This window comes from Desmodus rotundus, chromosome 8 (assembly GCF_022682495.2).
Source record: "Desmodus rotundus isolate HL8 chromosome 8, HLdesRot8A.1, whole genome shotgun sequence".
Taxonomy (NCBI): domain Eukaryota; kingdom Metazoa; phylum Chordata; class Mammalia; order Chiroptera; family Phyllostomidae; genus Desmodus; species Desmodus rotundus.
In genome coordinates, this window is record NC_071394.1 from 117,006,637 (window position 1) to 117,028,455 (window position 21,819).

Here is a 21,819-nt window from a genome sequence, read left to right on the forward strand (position 1 = left end):
CTTTTAAAACTGCAAAAAATTTACATCTCCCAACCTCTACCTTCAGTACTTAAATTTAAAAAGAAACCACCAAAATCATACATGACGAGTGCTGTAAGAAACTGTTTCTCCATAATATGAGCCTTCGCTGACACTGGTCAGACCGCACCCCTGGAACCTGGGAGAGTTCCCGAGCCTCTGAACACAGTCGCACATCTGAAGGTTGTTAGAAAATGGACTGCAGATGTCTGCTGTCCAGCCCCGCTGCACTGCTGGGAGGATGGGAGTATTCGGACTTGTGTATTGACCTCAAACTTCACTGAAACTGAAAGAGTGGTGAAAAACAAGTAAATCTCGTGTGCTTGGCACAGAAATTTAAGGCCCTGGTTCAAGTGCTTCTTCTTCAGTCCTGCCTAGAACCTGCGAGGGGAAGGTGCAGAAGTGCCTGATGCCCTCCCTTAGCTGATATGCCAGATGCAGGTTTTGTTGCCCTTCAAAAAATAGATAGGACTATTTTAAAGAAGCATTACATAGCTTATTCATGCAGCTGACACGTATATAGAACACATCTTACAGGATAAAGTTTTAACTCACCTGTATTTTAGGGCCTTAACCGGAATTTGCAAGAGACTCCCCCCTTCAAATGGAAGGTGCACAGTTTCATCACCAGCTCGAAGCAATCGTTCGGCTTCCTTCAGAGGAAACACACACACACAGATTACTTTTCCCAGAATATTTCAAATCAACTTCCGTGCTACAAGTTAACATGTAAAGACTAACGTTTTATTCTGTCTACTTAAAAAGATGTTTACTTAAAAGTCATTTTGTCGTTATGTATGATAGATCATTAAAATGCTGTTAAAATTAAAGTGTACCCTAAAATATAATTCTGTATGTAAGGTTAAATTAGATTAGAATATGATATAGAATTACTCTGTATTACTTATGTTTTCATACTGCTAAATTGTCCTGAGTAGAAATTAAATACACACACGATATGTAGTTTTTAAAAAATATTTTTGTTTCAAGAGTATGGATGGGGCAAGTTGGTAAAATGGGTATAAACCATGTCTGGGACAAGTGCCCTACCCACTTCTCTCTGCCTCAGTGTCCTTACTTGTAAACCGGGAATAAAAAAGTACTTACACTTATAATAGTAAGGTTCTCAGGAGGTATTAAAGGAGTTGATTCCCATAAAGTGACTGTAATAGTGCCTGCTTCTTGGTATAAAATATTAACCAAGTGACTGGTGTAAATTTAAAATTCTTGTGTTGTTACCTCTTTCTCTTTTTTCTTTTTGTCATCCTCTTTCTTTTTCTTACTTTCTGGCATGAGATCATCAAGCCAACTGAGTTCTCTCTTTGTGAAACACAGGTCCATGAGTTTACGGACAAAGACTAATGCAAGAACCTTAAAAAGTGGGAGAGAGAATATTAAGTAACATCTACAAACATGTAAGTTATATCACCTAAAGACAGAGAAGTATCTATTAACCATAAATAAGTACTTTATATATTTTATTTTTCCTATGATTTCACGCACCATCTCATTTCAAAGGAACTGAGTCGCCTGTATGTTTCTGAACTTTCTGCTCAAAGAAAAGAAGGCATCTTTCACCCTTTGTTATATAAATAACTTGCACTCTGCAAAAACTTATAAAGCAGGTTCAGCATGGTGTCTTCACAGTAAGAAAAGATTAATTTTTATTATGACTTTGATTATATACATAAGTACAGATAATAAAAAAAATCTTTAGAGCAATGCATTAGAATCCATTTTCCAGCATTAGATTCCAATTGTATTTGTGAAAAGGGTATGTTTTTACTTAAATCTTCTTTGCTTTTACTGGTACTAAGGTTAAAGATGTTCTCAAATGACACTGGCAATCTGGATGTCCTTTTGTTCTATTTCCTGTCCTTTGCCTGCTTTGCAGTTGGATTTTATGACTTGTCCATAAATTCATAAGAGTTCTGTGTAGTTTGGATAGAAACACATTACCTGCCTTATATGTTACAAATACTTTCTCCTAGTTTCATAATCTGATTTTACCATGGACATATAAGCATTTAATTATTATGTGGTCAAATACATATCTTTCTTTTACAGTTGGGTTTCCCTATCTTCTTTGAAAAGTTACCCTCAGAACTTCCAGTCGAGGGGGAGGCATAGGAAAACACTGCTCACCTACTTCCACAATCCCACCAAAAATTACAACTAGACCACAAAACAACTACCACTCAAAACTGTCAGAAAATCAAGCTGTATGAAAGTCAGACAACCACGGAACTGAAGAAGTCACATTCATTCAGATGGATAAGAGGGGCAGAGATGCAAAATGAGTGGTCCACACCCGTGTGTGGTGGATAAAAATTGGGAAGGTTATCTCAGGAGCAAGCAATCCACAGAAAACCAGATCCCCCAGCCCAAGGTTCCAGTGACAGGAAGGTGAATCCCCGTAACGTGTAAATATAAAAACCAGTGGGGGTTGGGGCAGCAGAAGAAACTGTGGGATTCTCAGGTATCTCCTCTTAAAAGGTCTGTAATAGACTCAGGATTTAAAACTCACTCCCTCTGGGCTCCAGCACCAAGGCAGCAGCTTGGAGGGTTCCAGTGGCATATGGGGAGAAATGAAGTGTCTGGCCTCAGGGAGAGTGCCAGGGGAACAGCTCCCTCTTGGACAAAACTCCAGAGGCCAGGAGGTGGGCCATTGTCCCTTTTCTGAGCCCTCCCTGACACACAGTCACAAAGTGGAGACACCAGGTCTGAGACTCTTATCAACCTGATTCACAGGGGCTGCCCACCCTGATGACTACCTAAGGCTCTGCCCCATGCAACTCACCAGGGCCCTTTCTACATAGGCCATGCCACTGAGACAGGAAGTCAAAGCCACTCTACCTAATAAAGGACAGAAACAAACACAGGGAGGCTGTCCAAATGAGGAGACAAAGAAATATGGCCCAAATGAAAGAACAGAACAAAACTCCAAAAAAGAACTAAACAAAATGGAGATAAACAATTTATCAGATGCAGAGTTCAAAACACTGGTTATTAGGATGTTCAAGGGATTCATTGGGTACTTCAACAACATAAAAAGACCTAGGCAGAAATGAAGGTTACACTAAGTGAAATAAAGAAAAATTTATAGGGAAGCAACAGTGGAGTGGATGAAGAAGAGAATCAAATCAATGATTTGGAACACAAAGAAGAAAAAAATACAATCAAAACAGCAATAAGAAAAAAGAATTAAAAAAAAATGGGGATAGGGTAAGCAGCCTCTGGGACAACTTCAAACGTACCAACATTTGAATTATTTGGAAGAGAAAGAGCAATAAATTGAAAACTTATTTGAAAAAATAATGAAAGAGAACTTCCCTAATTTGGTGGAAGAAATAGACATACAAGTCCAGGAAGCACAGACAATCCCAAACAAGATGGATGCAAAGAGGACCACATCACAACTCATCATAATTAAAATGCCAAAGGTTAAAGATAAAGAATCTCAAAAGCAGCAAGAGAAAAAGCAGAGAGTTACCTACAGAGGAGTTCCCATAAGACTGTCAGCTGATTTCTCAAAAGAAACTTGTAGACTAGACGGGCCTGGCAAGAAGTGTTCAAAGTAATAAAAGACAAGAACCTACAACCTAGATTACTCTATCCAGCAAAGCCATCATTTAGAATGGAAGGGCAGATAAAGTGCTTCCCAGACAAGGTGAAGCTGAAGGAGTTCATTATCACCAAGCCCTTATTATATGAAATGTTAAAGGAACTTAAGAAAAAGATGAGGATCAAAACTATGAACATTAAAATGGCAATAAGTTCACAACTATCAACAATTGAATCTAATAAACAAACTAAGCAAACAACCAGAACAGAAACAGAATCGCAGATATGGAGATCATTTGGATTGTTACCAGCTGGGAGGGGGACAGAGAATAGGGGGAAAGATGAAGGGATTAACAAGTACAAACTGGTAGTTACAGAATAGCCAGGGGGATGTTAAGTACAGTATAGGAAATGGAATAGCCAAAGAACTTATATGCGTGACCCACGGACATGAACTAAGGGGGGGCGGGGGGGGGGGCAACTGCCAGAGGGAATGGAGGATACTGGATGGAGGGGAGTGAAGGGGGAAATATTGGGACAACTGTAACAGCATAATCAATTAAAATATATTTTTAAAAAGTTACCCTCAATTACTGGATTATAACAAATAGTCTTCAAAATTTTCTACTACAATTTAACATTTAAATCCTGAATTCATTTATGATTTCTTCCTGAATATAGTATCACATAGGCAAAGCAACCTCATTTAGCTCCCAGTATATAGTCAAATCTCCTAATACTACATAAATTTTCCCACATAAATGAATCAACACCTTTAATGAAATTATCTGTTTATGGCATGGTATTCAAGTGATAAATTCTCATATATTCGGATAAACTTCTGAACTCATTAAGTCTTAAGTTCAAATACCTGCCTACTAGTCTATTTCTGTGTCAATTCCATATTGTGACTTAACAGCAATTTAAAAATATTTAGTTACGAAAATAGTATGGTATCAACACAGAAACAGTCAAGTCCCTTACCCCCAGAGCCAGCCACGAATTCTTAATTATAATTATTTTGTTTTGTTATTCCCTGGTATTCATAACTATTTTTAAATTAATATACAATTTACAAACAGTGAAACAGAAAAACAGCATGTGTACAGTGAGACACTTTTAACAAATGTATATACTCCCGTAACCCCCACCCACACAAGACACAGCACGTTCCTACCACCCACGCTGCTGTGTTCCTGGCATTCATTTTTCTCTACAAGCTTTAAAATGATGCAGTTCACACTGACACCAAACCCCGCCCCAACACACACAACACCCACACGCAGATAAAACTCGAGTGGATTTCCTATTTGGAAGTGACACCTTTGTAATACTAAGTCTGCAAAACAAAAGACATGGTATATCCTTGTATTAGTTCGGATCTTAATTTCACGTCCTTCGATATTGTTATGGATTGAATTGTGTCCCCCAGAAAAGGTACAGTTAGGCCCCAGCCCCAGTCACTCAGAATATGGCTTTATTTGGGGACAGGGTTCCTTGGGTGTACAGTATGTCTGGTGTCCTCCTCAAACGGTCATGTGAAGACACAGCGGCACACAGGGAGAGCGCCACGGGACGATGAACGCAGACAGAAGTATGTGGTTGCTATGTAAGGAATGCCAAAGTTTGTCACCAAGCTGCCACAAGCCAGGGCCAGACGGAGCAGTCCCCCTCACGCGTTCTAGAAGGACCATGTCCACACCTTGATTCCTGACTTCCCGCCTCCAGGGCCGTGAGACAATGAACTTCTGTGGCTTTAAGCCGATGAGTTTGCGGCACTTTGTTACAGCAGACCCAAGAAACTAATGCACGTTATTATAGAGTGTTTTTGTATACGTAGGTCTTTCCTTTTAAATTTGGTCTTAAATATTTTATAGTTTTTGGTCACTATTGTGAATACAATTTTTTCCCATTTCCATCTTTAGCATTATTATTAAGATACAGCTTATATGCTAATTATGTGTTCTAATGTCTAGCCACCCTAACAAAATTCTTAATAATTCTATTAGAGCTTTTAGTCTCTTTTGTTTGTCATTTGGGTTGATAGATACATAATCACATTGACAAATAATGCTATCTCTTTTTATAACAAATATCTTATATCACAGAAACTTCAATATAGAAAAACAACAGTAATAGTGGGTTACCCTGTATTAAAAAATATTTACAATATCTATGTGGTGTTTTTTCTTCTTCTTAAAGAAAAAAACCACAACGATTTGGACAACAGAATGGTGATTACCAGAGGGAAAGGAGGGGTTGGGGGTAGAAGAGGGAAATGGGGGGACAGATGTTGGTAGAAAGAGACTTGACTTGGGGTGGTGAGCACATGATGTGGTATGCAGATAACGTGTTACAGAGCTGTACACTTGAAACCTGTATGCTTTTATTAACCAATGTCACCCCGATAAATTCAATTAAAACCTCATTTATGAATTTTATTTGCAATGAAGGAACTTTATTTTTAAAAATCTTTTTATCTTTAATTATACTGATAATTCTTGATGCTGAAGTACCACTGTCTACCCATTTAATCATGATACATTATTCATTAGTATAGAAACACTATATTCATTTGTATGTTTACATTTTAAGATTTCTTACATTTATACTAGTGAGAAGGCACCATAGTTGTTTTATACAATATTAGGCTTTACTATTAAAATGTTGCTAGTGTTTCATTAGAAAACAATGCAGAAGTTTCCATCTTTTCCATTGGTCTGAAATAATTCAAAATGTATTGGAATTAACTGCCCTTGAAATTGAGTAGTTAACCCATCTGGGCCAGGTCCTCTAAGGGCTGATCTTTAACCTTTTTTCAAGTATTTTTTATGAAACTGAGTTACACTTATCCAGATGTTTTATACTTCTTTTTGGATCAATTCTGGAAATGTATAGATAGTATAGAAATAATCCATTCCCTCTAGTTCAGGGATAGGCAGACCACAGCCCTGGGTTAAAACTGGCCCACTACCTGTTTGACCTGTGGGCTGAGAACAGCTTTTACAGGAGGATACATTTGGAAATGATTTGATGTTGAGAACCACTACCTTTAAACCCCAATTAAGTGAGATATTATCCCAAAGGGGGGCCACATTATACAATTATTTTTTAATTTCATCAGTAAGAATCTGTGGAAATTTCTTGTTATATAAATGCCTGTATAATATTCATGTGGCCTACAAACACTAAAATAGTATCAGACCTTTTACAGAAAAGTTTGTCGGTCTCCACTTCGGATGACCAAATTTATTGCTATAGATTCACAGAATTATTTCCTAAAATCCCTCCAATCCATTCCACAGCTGTGGTTATGTATCTCTTTCCTCTGTCTCATTCTTGTATACTGTGCCCTCTCATTTTTGTCTTTACTTTGGCTTGGGAGGAGTTTACCCATTACTGATCTTTAGAAATAAAAAACTTGGTTTCATTTTTAAATAATCCTGCACAATAAAAGCAATGAAGGGAACACGTTTTCCTGAGTGTATCTTTAGCCGCATCCCACAGAACTGTTTAAAAGGTCCCTATTTCATTACCTCACAGTGGCTGTATACTCAGTCTTCCGCCCAGAGACTATTTCAACATTTAATTTTTTAAGTACTTAAGATTATTTTAGTGGCTTTTCATTAATTCATAATTAATTTGTTACAAGGAAATAACACCTGTATAATCTTGATAGCTTTTTAATTCTAAGATTTTTTATGGTCATGTACATAATCAATCGTACATGGTATTTACAAAAGGATGAAAATTCTCTATTTGCAAAATACAATATTCTGCAATAATTTCATGAATAATATCAATTGCCTTAATAATATCATTTATAATCTTTAGTATTTTTTAACTTCTAGATCTGTTAATTTCTGAAAAGGATACACTGAAATATCTTATTAAAGAACCAAGTTGTTCTGGTTACTTTGCTTTTTACACATGGCTATCATATTTATTCCATAAATATCCCAAACACCAAAGTTGTTTAAAAATACAAAATAGTATTCTATAGTTCAAAGACTAAAAAACCAAAATGTAGAAAATAAGAAATTTATTTTTGAAGACAGTTTAATAGCTAGAAAGGGCTAATTCATATTTCAAAACACCAAAGGTGCTTAAAATGGGCTATTCCTTTTCTCAAAGTCAATTATTAATACTAATAATTACTATTAAAAACACAAAAATGTCATTAGTTAGTGGCAAGGTCTGAAAAAAAAAACTTACCATCATGGGAAAAACTACTGCAGCAGCTGAAGCTTTTATTACCCATAAAAGAACCAGACAAGTGAGCTGAATGACTGTGAAAATGTGGACCTTCCAGAGAGGCACATAACGGAGGTATATCAGATCAGGCTGATGCTTAGCAGGCATTCCAAATAATTTTATACGGTCAAAAAACTATGTGCAGAATGAAAAACAAAACAAGAAAACAGTTTCAACAAAAATATCATTTCCACTACCTAGGAAAAGAAATTACATTCAAAACTTAGAATTTCGTGATTGAAACTTTAACTTCCTTGAGTTGTTCTGATAGTATAGGAGAATGTTTCAGTATAGAACATCTGGACCCAAGGTGGAAAAAAAATCAAGGCAATCGCGTGAACTAATGCAATTAGTTTAATCAGAAATGCTTTAATTTAGAGGATTAAAATATTCAGGTAAATTTGACTTCTATACTCAAATGCATGAGCCGTTTAACCTGTCAACTCATTTTTAATATGTACAATCAAAGAGTTACAATCTTACAAGCTTCTTTCCAGCCAGCATTACCAATTCCATGAAAATAACCTCACGTAACAATTTACCAATTTTCACCCACTGAAAAGGAAACTATGAGCAAATTCCTTGGTCTTTTTGAACTTTTTCTCATTTATAAATTGGGAATGAGGTCAGCTCTACCTGCCTCACAAAATTGGTCTGAAAGAAGTGAATTAATGTGATCATTTCTTGACCAGTGGTGTTGAAAAAATCAAGATGCTGCCTTTGATAAATCTTACCAGCCAAGAGCTGGCAGCTTCAGACAACATGCTTTTCACTATAGGAGGCGGTCACATGGCACTAACCGAGCTTTATGAGCTAAATATATTACACTAAGATTGGATTGATACAAATCTTAATAAATTTCATCCGGTTGTTTTCCAGGAAGTACTTGAAACGAGACAAAACAGAGTGGTGACATCACTGGGTTCCAGCCCTGACTCCCCGGCTTGCTTAGTTAAGAACTCCCACTGAGTCTCTCAATTTCTGCTTCCTGAGTTACAAAATTAGTGTTTCTTCCTTTACTGCCTGACTCCCAGTGTTGATTTGAGGATCACAGAGAGAACTTTCTGTTACTAGCTTTGTAAACTGGATTTTACCACACAAATGCCAGGTACTACCGTTTCTATGGAAAACTAGTACCTACCTTTTCATTTTAAGCACTGAAATCGGTATTCGGCACGTCGGAGACAGCACTTTATGTCACTCCAGTCCTTTGGATCTTCCCTCACACTATACTAGTTTTTAATGACAGAGGGCCTTTCAGTGACTTTAATTAAAAATAGGTGGGACCATATCAGCTCACAGTCTCGTTCTCAGGGCAAAAAATGTGCCGCCAATAATCACTCAGAAAATGGGGACTTGAAGTCACCAGTTAACCTGCCCTCAAAATATTACAGTTGAGAATAAATCACTACCATCATAAGAATCTTTGCAAATTAAAAAAAAAATGCTTTAAGTTTTTCTACAGAATCATTAAATAGTTAAGACTTACCTGGATTCCTTTCAATGAAGAAACACCCATATAAAGGAAAACACCATACAGAACAGGCATTGGAATAAACTGTAAGTAAAAGGACCCCAGTCAGAACCCACGCTACTGAAACAACTTCACGGTAATAAATACCCAAAAACACGGTCAGTGAACACCGGTTGAGACAGAATTAAATGAGCTTTCAGTAATGAGGTCTAACTTTTCTATGAATAAGAGAAATGCTAGTAAGTAATAACCTCCTCGGAAAGCGTTTATCTTCTAAATACAGGTTCCTTCCTAAAAGGGGACAGGGGTGGGGAGAGGGGGAGGGCATGCTCAGTGGTCGAGATTGAGCACAACAACCAGAGTACTTGTTTTAAAGACCCAGTTAGCCTCTCATTTAGACTTGACTTCTCTGTGTCTTAGTGTCCTATATCAGAATGCAATGAAAATTAAAGGACTCAAACACATAAAATATTGTATCAATCACTCAAACAGCGTAGGCCATTATTATTTGCTATCACCACCCTACTGTGACTTTTACACAGTACCATTTACTGAATATAATAATTGAATTCCACTCCCAAAAGAAAGTTCTTATAAATTTGGCAATTAGGAGGACCCCAAACTGCCGACCTAGTCCACACACAGGCTCCTACAAGAAAGCTATCAACAGACCCATCCATTTAACTCAAAAACCACAATCGGCGCCCTCCCCCCAAGGGAGAGCTACAGAGGAATCTCTACTAAACAATCTACTGTATCCTTCCTAAGAAAGTAACCGAGGAAGAGGAAAACAACTGTTAAAAACATAATCAATATACTTAGGAAATCTCAAGAAAATATTTTTATCCAAAAAGCAACTTTAGAATGCTAAGAAAAGTGAATAAACAGAATGAAAAAAGCCCCTGAAAATTAAAGATATTGATATATACACTGAATCCATATACACATGTGGGAGATAGATATTCACCATATTAGAAATTAAAAGAAAATTTTAGTTATTTTTAATTCATTTTAAAATACTAAACCCAATACAAATTAACCTTTTTATGAAAAAGTATAATTTCCAAAAAGATTTAAATGATATTAAAAAGTGGGAAAGTAGCATTGTTTGTACTTCTGTAAATCTCTTTAGCAGGTGGCTTAGCAGAGACAACTAAATTCTCCTCTCTGTATGTACAGTCAGTCTGCTACAATATGTTTTTCTGGCTGAAGTACAGGAAGAAAACCCAGCCTCACTCAGTTATATGACTGGAAAGAGAAGGAGAGGGCAGGTCCCTGAGACAGGGTGCCAGGAACTCCCACAGGTCCCTGGACTAGACTTTGAAAATTACTGCTTTTGGTAAAGATATCCAGTCTAAAGATAATAAAGTGAAAAATAACATTATGAAAGTATATCTAATTGTGGTAACACCAAACTAAAAGACAGAAAAGTAAAACGAGTTTACCTCTGAATAGTTGCTTTCAGAAAGTGAGGAATAATAGGGAGACTAGGTTTTCACTTGAGAGCTTTCTTGATAGTCTCCCTGATTTTTTCTGCCCATATGCAGTTACTACCAAAAAAAAGTTTAAAACTTTAAAAATTTAAAGGGCAGCCTTTGTCCATAGGGGACAGCATCCTCCAAAGAGTGAGCATTTTTCCTCCTACCCCAAGCACTCTAACAACACACTCACCATGATGCAGTAATTGCCCAATTACCTATGTCTCACCAACAAAACGGCCAAGTTCTTAAAAGGACAGTAATGCATCCTATTTATTATTGTTTCCCTAGAGCCCAACAGAACAGTAAGTACTCAACAGATAATTGGTGAATTAATTAGCTGCTAAAAAGTCTATGGGAAGAGGCCAAAAATTCTAATATTTCACTACGATTTGTTTAGTTACTTCATAGTATACATACACACGCATATATATATACTCCAAGTTGTATCCTAAGTTTATAAATGGTATACAACTCTTTACTTAGGAATTTTGTTAACAACAAAAATAATAAAGCACCAAGGGAAAAATGCAGTTGAGCTCTTCCAGGATAAATAGGAAGTTTCAGATTAGATACTTAGCTACGTTTGCTACCGTTATTGTTACTTTTTTTAATCACAAAATTCAGTAGGATGTGTACAGCAAAAAGCAGATGAGACTAAAAGACTTTAAATATGAAGTGTAATTTCTTACATGCTTCATTTATAATATGAGCTGTTTATGTTTTTCTACTGAGTGCTACTACTTTTGTTTCATTTAGTTTATTGGGAAGAATACATTAATTTAATTAATACCAATTTTATTTTTACATTTTAGTCAAATAACTCAGCTTCATCCATTTTTCAATATTCCTTTTGTAATTATTCTTATGAAATCATCTGAGTATATATTTTTTTAGATCATTAACTAAGGCATGGATTAATTCCTTCTAAAACTCTATAGTCTTTAATACTATCCTTTTAAAAATTGTTTTAAATGGATACATCTAATGTTGTACTTAAATGCCTACTATACTAACCACCATACCAAAATATTATTTTCCAAGTAAAGTCTAGAAAATGAAACTAATTTTAGGTATCTTAATGTTTTATTTTCATTCAACCAAGTATAAATTTGATTGTGATAATGGGATTTTACCTTTAGTACCGAAGTCATAAATACAGACAGGCCCATTAGAATAAAAATTATTAGCCCTGTGACCCGCTGTTCACGAATTCCCAAAAACTTGGGCTGTTCCCCTGGAGCAGAGCACTCGGATTCGAGTTTTAAGCTGTTGACGTGACTTATGGACAACACCGTGGCAGCCACAAACCATGGAAGTCCCATGATGGAGCAAACGCCCAGCATAACACCAACCACAAACAGGTCAAGGTGGTAGCCAGCTCCTTTCTGAAAAATGAAATGAATGTGAGTATTCGTAAGTCTAAACTGCTCTTTTAGGCTAAAATTCTAAACTGCTTATAAAGAAGAAATTCATTTTCATCTTACCATCTTTTAATGTTTCAGTTATTACGAAAACTCTCCAAACTCTTGAAGAAATGAAAATACGTGAGACAGAATTGTAAAGGTACCTTCAGTTTGTGCTCCTTTCTGTTTATGATGACGGCCGTAATCTGCTGATCCATGAAGATGAGGATGGTACAGAGCAGAGCCGGAACAGCGGCTATCAATAAGGTCCACCAAGGGTTTTCTCCCAACGGGCTTATGATCCAGCCCCTATTTGGATCAGTAGGCTGTTAAACACAAAAAAATTTACAGAAAAAAGTTTCTTTTACCTACCGCACAAAATTCCCACAGCGTAGACTGCTGTCTACTCCAACGAATGCCAAGGGATCAGGAAGACCCGATTAGATCTTGGTATGTATGGTGAACTATTTGCAAAGGCAGCCACGAGGATTTTTCCCAAATCTAGACGCCGGTGCCATGTCCGTGGGATTTAGCTACTCTTTCCATCTCGAGGTGGAGTTCATTTCCTCCTCTTGAGTCTGGATGATCTTATGGTTCACCTTAACCAACAGAGTAAGGCCAACACGGCATCGTGTGGTTTCTGAGTCTCGATCTGAAAGGACCTCTGCGCCGTCTTTCCTAACCTTGGAACCCCGTGATAAGCCGTTGAGTGCGCCTGGATAAGCTTTCTTGAGGATGAGACACGACGTGGTGAGAGAGAGACTGGAGGCGAGCACCCCAGCTGTTTTAGCCATCAGAAGTCACAGGCATGTGAACGAGGTCACACTGCCCCCCATCAAGGCAACAGACAACTGTGGCCACACGGAATAGCACTAACAGGGGACCGGAGCCCTACTCACCTAAGCACGGTCCCAACACCGCAGACTTATGAACAAATAAAGGGTTGCTGTTTAAACGCATTACGTTGTGGGAGGTTTATATACTACACAGGAACAGGTAAGTGAAGCAGAGTGCCATGTTAGACACGTTCCAATCTATTTCGCAAAACGTAAAGTCAGTCTACCTCCTTAGGTCAACTCCTAAACTAAACTGCTTTAGAGGTCCTGCAGCCAGTGATCTGGGCACGGTCAGTGCTGAGGACTGGGCCGCAGGCCACTATTTTTCCAAAGTATCTACTGACAAAAATCTGGCACTTTAACAGATGCTAATACATTTCAATTTGTTTTATAGCAAAAATTTTTAAAAGATTGTAAGAGATTTTAATATTCTTGGAGGATTTTGGACATATTGAAATCTAAACATGGTTTGATTCCCTAGACTTCATATTAAGCCCGTTTTTCTTCATAAAAACATTTGTCAATACAAAAGGGAAATTTAGTGTTTAGTAATTCAGGCGGTCCAATTTTCCCATGTTGACATGTATTAAACTGCTTCATACTCGGTACTGCACATACATAAAAATATTTTACCTATACAATGCATCCATCCTTAAGTGTTCCTTAATTTGTTTCCCTAGGTGTATTTTATGCCCCTGAAAATCAGCCTGCTCTGAAAGCTAGATCAATAAATGAATAATAAGGATGTATTTAAAAACCACACTTAGAGAATGGGGCCATGACTACAGGAAATTACATCAATATTTTGAACCAATATTATTTTATAGTTTCATTTATTTGTGAGATTAGGTAAAAAATAAAATGGCTTTCTTATTAATCATCTTTTCGTGGCCTAAAATCTTTAGTAGCTGAAAATCTATGCTTTTAACAAAGATCTCTAAATGTTTTTCATTGTACACTCTTAGCAGCAAAAATAGTTAAAAATTGTTACACCTAAAAGTGAGCACATATACTCCCTGGCTCTATACTCATTACTTGTTATGTTACTTAGTGGTTATATAGTAAAGATTATAAGGCTTAATTTTTCTTATTTTTAGATAAAAAAATAAATAGACGTTTTAAATAATTTTGGTGTATCATTTTCCACCCATGCAGTCTACTTTGGAGACCACTGGTTTTTAAAATAATGTTATTTATTTTTATTGCAGTTAAAGGTTAAACAGACTAAAATTATCTTCATTATTTTCCTTAATTCTGATCACCTTTAAATCTTCTGCTTCTAAAAGAAGTCATCTGATCTGCTAACTGTAAGTATAAGCAGTGACACGAATATTTGACTCTAAGAAGAAATTCCAGAAATTATTCAAAAGCTACCACCTCTATCCTAGAAGGAAAGATAATTACTGGATGCTATATTATGCATATGATATTTTATGCACAAAAGAACTATAGTTTGCTAATGAAAACAAAGAGTTCATGGATGATTAGGTAAAGTATCCTTTTTCTTGTGGAAAAACATTTGAATCTCTCCTAGTTCTGCTGGAATATGTTACATGGAGCTTTCCAATTACTGTCAGACACATTATCCTTCTAGAAATTTAACTAGGATGCCCTTGCTACTCATAAATTCAAGTTTGAAGTTACTTCTTTAAAAAGGACAAAGAATGTTCCTTTTGCCTGGAAAGTACATCATGAACTCCAGCTATGAGAGCAGGGTCAAACTTTTTAAACTTCTCCCAACTCGTCATGGATATTTTCATTCATTCTCCACGGTGGACTAGCTTTGAAACCTTCTTGCTGATTTCCTAAATGTGTTCACCTGTGGCTTTGCATCTTGCCTTTTAAAAAAAAAAATACATGTGGGAAATAATTTTCCTTTCAAAGCATCCACTTTTCAGAGAGACTGCATATTTTAAAAATATCTGCCTAGGAAGCCAAGTCTTACTTTAAAGTAGTTTGGTATGCCCAAGAAATAAATAGCCAAGCATGTTAATCCTTACCTCGAATTTTTCAGGAACATGAAGTTTAGGAGATGGAACTCCTACAAGGTAGTCAATTGCAACCATTATTACTATTGTGAGAAATATAGCAAAGTCACTGATTGTCGATCGCACCTATGTTAAAGGGATTATGTTAATATAAACGCAGAAATATTATGTATCCTTTCTAATTAATTCATATCTTTCAGATCAAAATATGTCACTAGAAAGTGTGAGGTTTTTAATTAGTGACACTATGTCAGTGAAATACATTTATATCTAATATTTTTTCTAAAAGTTAGGAAACACATTTGATAACTAATCTACCACCTCTCAAAGTTCCATTATTTTCCTACTGCTAGCTCAGACATATGATACACATTTTTCACTATGAGTCATTTCTTTGTAACTATTTGACATAAAGTATTAACCTCAAACAATGTATTACTGTTTTGAAATAAAGCAAGGGAATGAAAACAAAAAATGTGGCTTTTTCCAGAACCCCCAAAATTACACCCCAATTACCTTAGTAGGAAAATAGCGCTTGGTCTTAAATTGCTTGAGGAATGAAGACAGAAAAAATGTGGTGAAAAACAAGATAACACACCAAAAGAGCACATCTGGAATATAAGGCCCATGGTGACCACAAGCTGATCCTACAAATAAACCATGAAAGGTTTTACATTCCTGGAGAAGAGAGGGGAAAAAAAGAGATTAATGGGGGTTCTCAGGTATCAATAAAGTACTACTGGCATTTCACTGACTGTAACATGCTACTGATTATAAGACACGCCATCATTTCATGTGTCATTCAGAAAGAAAAAAACACTCCCAACTCAACTTTAACACACCATCAATTGTTAAGACACATCCTGAGTCTAGAGATGTTATGGTTTGAGAAAATATGTGCGTCTTAAAATCACTGAACTGAAATACAGTATTTTGCAAAGTTACATCATATTCTTTCTTTCAACTCCATGTTCCCTTTAGTGAAAAGCTTGTAGTGAGTTATTAATTCCTACAAGTTTTGTCTGCATTCTTGCTGGTTCATAATTTTACTCTTTACTTCTCAACAAAAGCAACGGGGAGAAAATTACTATTATACCTTTTTCTGATGCTCAATAACAAATAGCTGTATTACTAACGTTCAAATCAGTAATAAAAACTACCGTCGGCTTTTCTGACCTGCCTGATTCAAGACAGCGGGATTAAAGCACTGGACTATGAGCAGTAACTTGACTATTAAAATAATATTTCCATTAATAAAAATCAATAATATAATCAGTGAATAGCATAATATAATATAATTATAAAATTGGCTTCATTTTTCCCTTTGGAGGTACAGATAACCGAAAGGTAACCAGCTACTAACAAAGACACATGCTGCTGAAATGTGCTTCCCCACGCTCATATTCTAATGAGACTCATTTTACATAAGGCAGGTTTACCCCAGCCAAAAAAAAATAGTTAAAGGTTCTATTCTTCTCAATTTTTATGTGCTGAGATTAGTATACCTACAAATTTACAACATGGATCATGAAAATAAAAGCCACAACTACAAAAAAACACCTAACATAGCTGTTTTGGATGTCAAGAAAACACACTGAAAAGACCTATATCTATAACATTGAGACAACCTATTTATCATAAAATGAGTGTTTTTAACAAATCGCTTTGAGCACCTCTATTAACTCTACCTCTTTCATAACAAAAATGACTTTTTAACATGAAAGGCAGAATACTAATCTAAGTTAAATGCTGATACACAATGCTTTCAATCACCACTGTCCAACGGAATTTTCTGTGATGACGGAACTGTTACGTATCCACACCATCCAATATGGCAACCGGTATTCACATGAGGTGAGTGAGAACTTGGTATGTGGCTACAGCAACTGGGAACCTGGACTCTTAATTAGTTTCATCCAATTTAAATTTAAATAGACACACATGGCTAATGACTGCTACACTGAACAACACAGTCTTTAAATTATCAATGGAATGAAATTTCAGATGATGTCCTTCCAATTACATAGTTAAGTGCCGTCACCTCCAGTGAGAAAAAAATGACCTGAAATTGCTTACATGATATAAAAAGCACCAGAGAAGCTCAGGGGATCTTGGTGTTAATTGGTACTAGGACTATCACTTGATATCTTTACTCCTGACTCCCAACCTGGGGCATGGCCGAAACGAATCATTCTAGGGCTAGGGCAACATTTCCCAACAGAATACGAGAACGTGCCAGAGTGTTCAGGACACAGTAGGTGCTCATCCTCTGATCTGTCCTTCCTCCTTTCTCTTCCCTCGGTGCTTGGGTCAGGCTAGTCGCTACAAGGTAAACTAGGTTCAGGTCGACATTCAGGACATTCACAGACCGTTCCTGTCTTCTAAATAAGCTGTTCATAGAGCAGATGAACCAATAAACAGAAGGCAGCACAAGCAGATATGGGCTGTTGTAACTGTCAGCTCCAATACGTGCAGCCAAAGGCCTAGTATATACTTCCTTTGAATGTATCAATCTAAGTGGAATTAGGAAAAAAAAAAAAGCACATTCACGTCTCTTTAATAATTCTATCTTGGAACGCAAATATATGCCCTCTTCTTCTCCTACGCCAGCTTCATTCTTTCCCCCCCACACTTTTTAGTGCAGGGCCCACACAAACGTGGCTAACTCCTACTTGGTCAACATAACACTACATTCTGAAAACATACTATATCCACCAATCAAGAAGAAAATGTAGATCTCTTCCGAATAAGCTAAAGAACTAGATCAGTAGTTGCAAAACCCTTTATTTTATAGTACACTCACAGAAACAGTGAGATTCCTCCAGGAAATATTGTGTGTTGTTACATTCCTTTCTTCCCACACCTTCAGAGTTTCATTGTTAGGGTTAGGAGGTTCAACGCATACACATCTGAGAAATCAGAACAGGGTAACATTTTTAGGGTCCTGTACTTCATGTTTACATTTTATAAAACTGATCAAAGTGGTAGCTTTCAACTTCTTAACTTTTTCTATGTTGTAACGCATGAAGACTAGGAAAGTGAAAACACATCAGAAACAATGGAATGGAATGAGGTTTGGCTTATATAATAAAACATAACTAATACAAACAGCAGTGAGGTGTTTACTTAATGAAACTAGTTGGACACTTCCCCTGTGGTGGTGGGGGTGGGGGGTTTACTAAATCTTATCCACTTAATCTCCATAGGAGCTGCTGCTGCCTCCCCATCTACACATACACCATGCAGATTCCCTATAAAAGTTATCCCCCCAATAATTCCCTGTACTCTGATAAGTCCCACCTACTCATCCTTAAGATTCATACTTAAAGATATAAGTAACAACATAGTTTTTTTATCAGGATGAGAGTAGGAAAGTCATTAGGGGGGAAAGAGTTTTAGTTCATATCCAGAACTAATTCAACCACTTAAAAAAAAAAAGCTAGAAATACACACACACAGCAAAGCAATCTCTAAATGTGGATTTAAAAATGGAAAAGAAACAGGAATACTCCTGATTAGATTATAACTTGGGTAAGAAGAGGCACAAGGCTGGACTTTGGATTCAATCCAGGCTCTATTATTTACTAGCTGTTTGACCGAAGGCAAGGTTTAACCTCCACGAGCCTTTCTTCATACATATGAATAATTAAGTAAATTATCATATGGATTATGCAACATTCCTAGCAATTGCTCACAGAATATTCACAGGTAATTACTCAGCCAGAAGGAAGCATCACTCCGGCTGGCACTAATATAATAACCATAGAGTCAAAGTGGCAGCAAAAAAAGATGACAAAAAATATAACATTAAGAAAATTAAATAGTGCCAGAGCAAAGAAGATAGCACAAAGCAGATTCAGCATCAAAGTGTCTGTCACTATTATTTTCAAACAGGTCAGTGTCTTAATGGAATCTTCATAGCCCTCCCTACCCTGCGCATTAAAGTTGAGAGTTGGGGGAGGCAGGCGAGGGAAAGAGGAAGGACGACAAACATAGAGGGAATGAGAAGGATACTGGGATTTGGACCTTAGGTGGGTAGAAGGAGGGAAGCAGTGTTCTCGTTATTTGTTGGTAACCACATTTCTCCATGTAAGTCAGCAAAACACAGAATCACATTTATGGAATAAAAATGACTGAATTTATTCAACTGGATTTATGTCCTTTGAGTGCTTTGGTAAAACCTCATCCATAACAAGTCGACCTTCACATAGTAAGTTGGGTAATTTTATCTAGACATAGAGTGAGCATCACATTGCTAAAAAAAAAACCCTTCTTAGCCTCAGACATCTCTGCAAAAACACTTTTTAATATTAGAGAAAAAAGAAACACTTACGAGTAGCTGGTCAGTTCATCTAAATTATTGTGCATATTAAATGCATATATTTCCCCTAAATGAAAGAGCTTCTCCAAAGCCTCATAGATGAATATGATGCAAATAAGTGCTGCAAAAGCCTCCTCTGTAAAACGAGTAATGTAACACACGAGGCTGCTGGCATCTGTTGCAACCAAAACAATGCACAAGAAAGAAGTCCACAGACCAATACTGGTTCTTAAAGACAAATAGGAAAGCTGATAATCTCTGTTTAGAAAGAAAAACATAAACATGATTAACATATACACACAGAATAGTATTTACACTTCAAATTTTCACAACAAGCAGTAAGAACAGTATAACAACGTAAGATTCCTAGTGAATAAATTATAGGGTAACAAAATAATGACTAAAGAAAGCCCTATGTGTTTTTCTGTTTCAAATGAAGACTGGCTTCCTACTAACAGACATAATGGTTACATTTTACTTACATAAAAGATTCACAGTGAAAACCTACTAGGCAATAAACATTTCAAAAGCAGAGGCCTCACTTTGGAAATCAGTTATGAGGAGTCAATGGCAGATAAGCAGTCTACAGAACGAGTGAGTACGTCTCTCTCAGAAGACCCAGACGCTCTAGCATGAACATGGTCATCACACGGCTGCCCCACTGTCACTGTCACTGCCACCGCCCTCTCCTCTACCGCCAGCATCTCCAGAGAAAGTGACTTCATTTTGTTAATTTCAAGTGAGAAGTTACTCCCCCAGCGCCTAAAACACCTTAAGTCCTTGCATTCCGCATTAGTCTATGTAGCGTGCCAGATCAGAATCAGAATCATCTGGTTCAGTGAAGGAAGAATCAGAGGGGGAGGAGAAACAGGAATCAAATATTTAACGGCACCAGGCTGTTTTCAGGCTAAAACATTCAGCTGCATTCACGTCACAAAAGGAACAGAATGGCTGTGTCCAATTCTGAACGTAGCAGCTACAGGGCCCTGCACTGGTTCCCACTGTCCACCACCCTGCCAGTGGGAACCGATGCCCTGTCCGACGGCGGCAGTCCCCTCTGTTGAACAGGCCCTCAAGATCCACCTTCCTAACTTCTTTTATAAAACCAACACGTCATCTAACAAACAATTTCTAACACTTTCTTAGTGAGTTGAAATTTGCTAACACAAAAAATTTGTATTGCCCCTCAAGTAATGTGCTTATTAGTACACAAATGCATTGATTTTATACTCAAGATGATTGGGACAGAGATGATAACAGGGGCCAGGGTAGGGTCAACAACATTGTGACACAAAAATATTAAAAATATATATATTCATCAGATTTTCTTTTTCAGCAATTAATAATATACAATGTACTTTTACCTAAAGTCAAAAAACAATATATAATTATACACATATATAAACACATGTAACAAGGAGGTAACTATTACATACCTGCAAAATTTAAATAAAATTTTTTCAAACACTAAAACTGGACCTGTACTCCCCAATATTGTTAGAGGTTGCCCAGCAAACAGTGAGTAGGCAATCCCAGTTAATGATGCTCCAAAAAGAGACTCTATTGCACTCTGTTTAAGGAAAAAAGAAATGAATAAAAGCAATACATCATAAACATATCTCTAACCTATTATGATACATGTAATAAACATCTGGAAAATAAAAAAGACTAGTCAAGTAGTTAAAAATATAAAGCAAACAAAACTTTGAGTCTCAAATTTAAGTTCTGAATACAGAAGATTAAAAATGCATTTTAAATATACAAGAAAAATTGCTTTATTTTTGCATATTAAGAGTGAACTTTTGACATCAACCATAATTCAAAACTCAATACCATGAAAGGCAAGGAGGGAGAAATAAATGGAAAACACACATAGAACCTTCAATTCGATCTATAGGTGTTTTAAGCCTGTGGGGAGTACAAAGATTCATATATATTTTGAATATTTTTATATGTCTGAAATAGTTCATTTAAAAAATATTAAACATACTGAATACTTGATATCCTGTTAGAAAAAAGACTCAGGTAAGAAATTAACATGTGATCCTACTGTTCTCCAATTGATTTCTAAAGAATAATTTTCCACACATTTTAAAGAAATTAATCTAATATGATAGGCTTAACCAATAGATATCAAAAATAAAATGCTTAACAGAAATAAAATAGATGGACAAAACTCTCTTTATAAAAGTGACAGCAATCATAAATGAGAAAGTATCTTATTGTATTAAAGTGTGGTAACAGAAGATAAAATGAGAAAATGAAAAGACTCAGAGATCTTAAATCAAAGCTCGTAGCCAATTTTATACCACTACCAACATTACGTGCTAACTTCGGGTTATTAGATAGTAAGAGGGTTAAGCTAGGCCACTAGACAGAGGGGAGAGACCAGAAAGAAAAGTTTACCATTCTCAGAGATCAAGGTCAAATGGAAGGCACTATCTGGAAAGGTAAAGCCCATCATAGCTAAGTAAAAGCAA

At 36.5% G+C, this 21,819-nt stretch overlaps 1 protein-coding gene across 13 annotated transcripts in view; it reads right to left on the reverse strand.

Moving 5' to 3' along the window:
- Positions 1 to 21,819, reverse strand: part of SLC4A7 (solute carrier family 4 member 7) — a 96,244-nt gene that overhangs the window by 8,243 nt on the left and 66,182 nt on the right. For all 13 annotated transcript variants that reach the window (XM_053930463.2, XM_053930461.1, XM_053930468.1 and 10 more), the window contains 11 exons: positions 20,776 to 20,909; positions 19,352 to 19,597; positions 17,822 to 17,927; positions 15,535 to 15,696; positions 15,031 to 15,144; positions 12,359 to 12,520; positions 11,925 to 12,176; positions 9,326 to 9,394; positions 7,798 to 7,971; positions 1,258 to 1,389; positions 574 to 671 (listed from right to left, as the gene is read on the reverse strand). In XM_053930463.2, the coding sequence (XP_053786438.1) occupies positions 574 to 671; positions 1,258 to 1,389; positions 7,798 to 7,971; positions 9,326 to 9,394; positions 11,925 to 12,176; positions 12,359 to 12,520; positions 15,031 to 15,144; positions 15,535 to 15,696; positions 17,822 to 17,927; positions 19,352 to 19,597; positions 20,776 to 20,909 (1,649 nt within the window). The remainder of the gene's footprint in view (positions 1 to 573; positions 672 to 1,257; positions 1,390 to 7,797; positions 7,972 to 9,325; positions 9,395 to 11,924; positions 12,177 to 12,358; positions 12,521 to 15,030; positions 15,145 to 15,534; positions 15,697 to 17,821; positions 17,928 to 19,351; positions 19,598 to 20,775; positions 20,910 to 21,819) is intronic.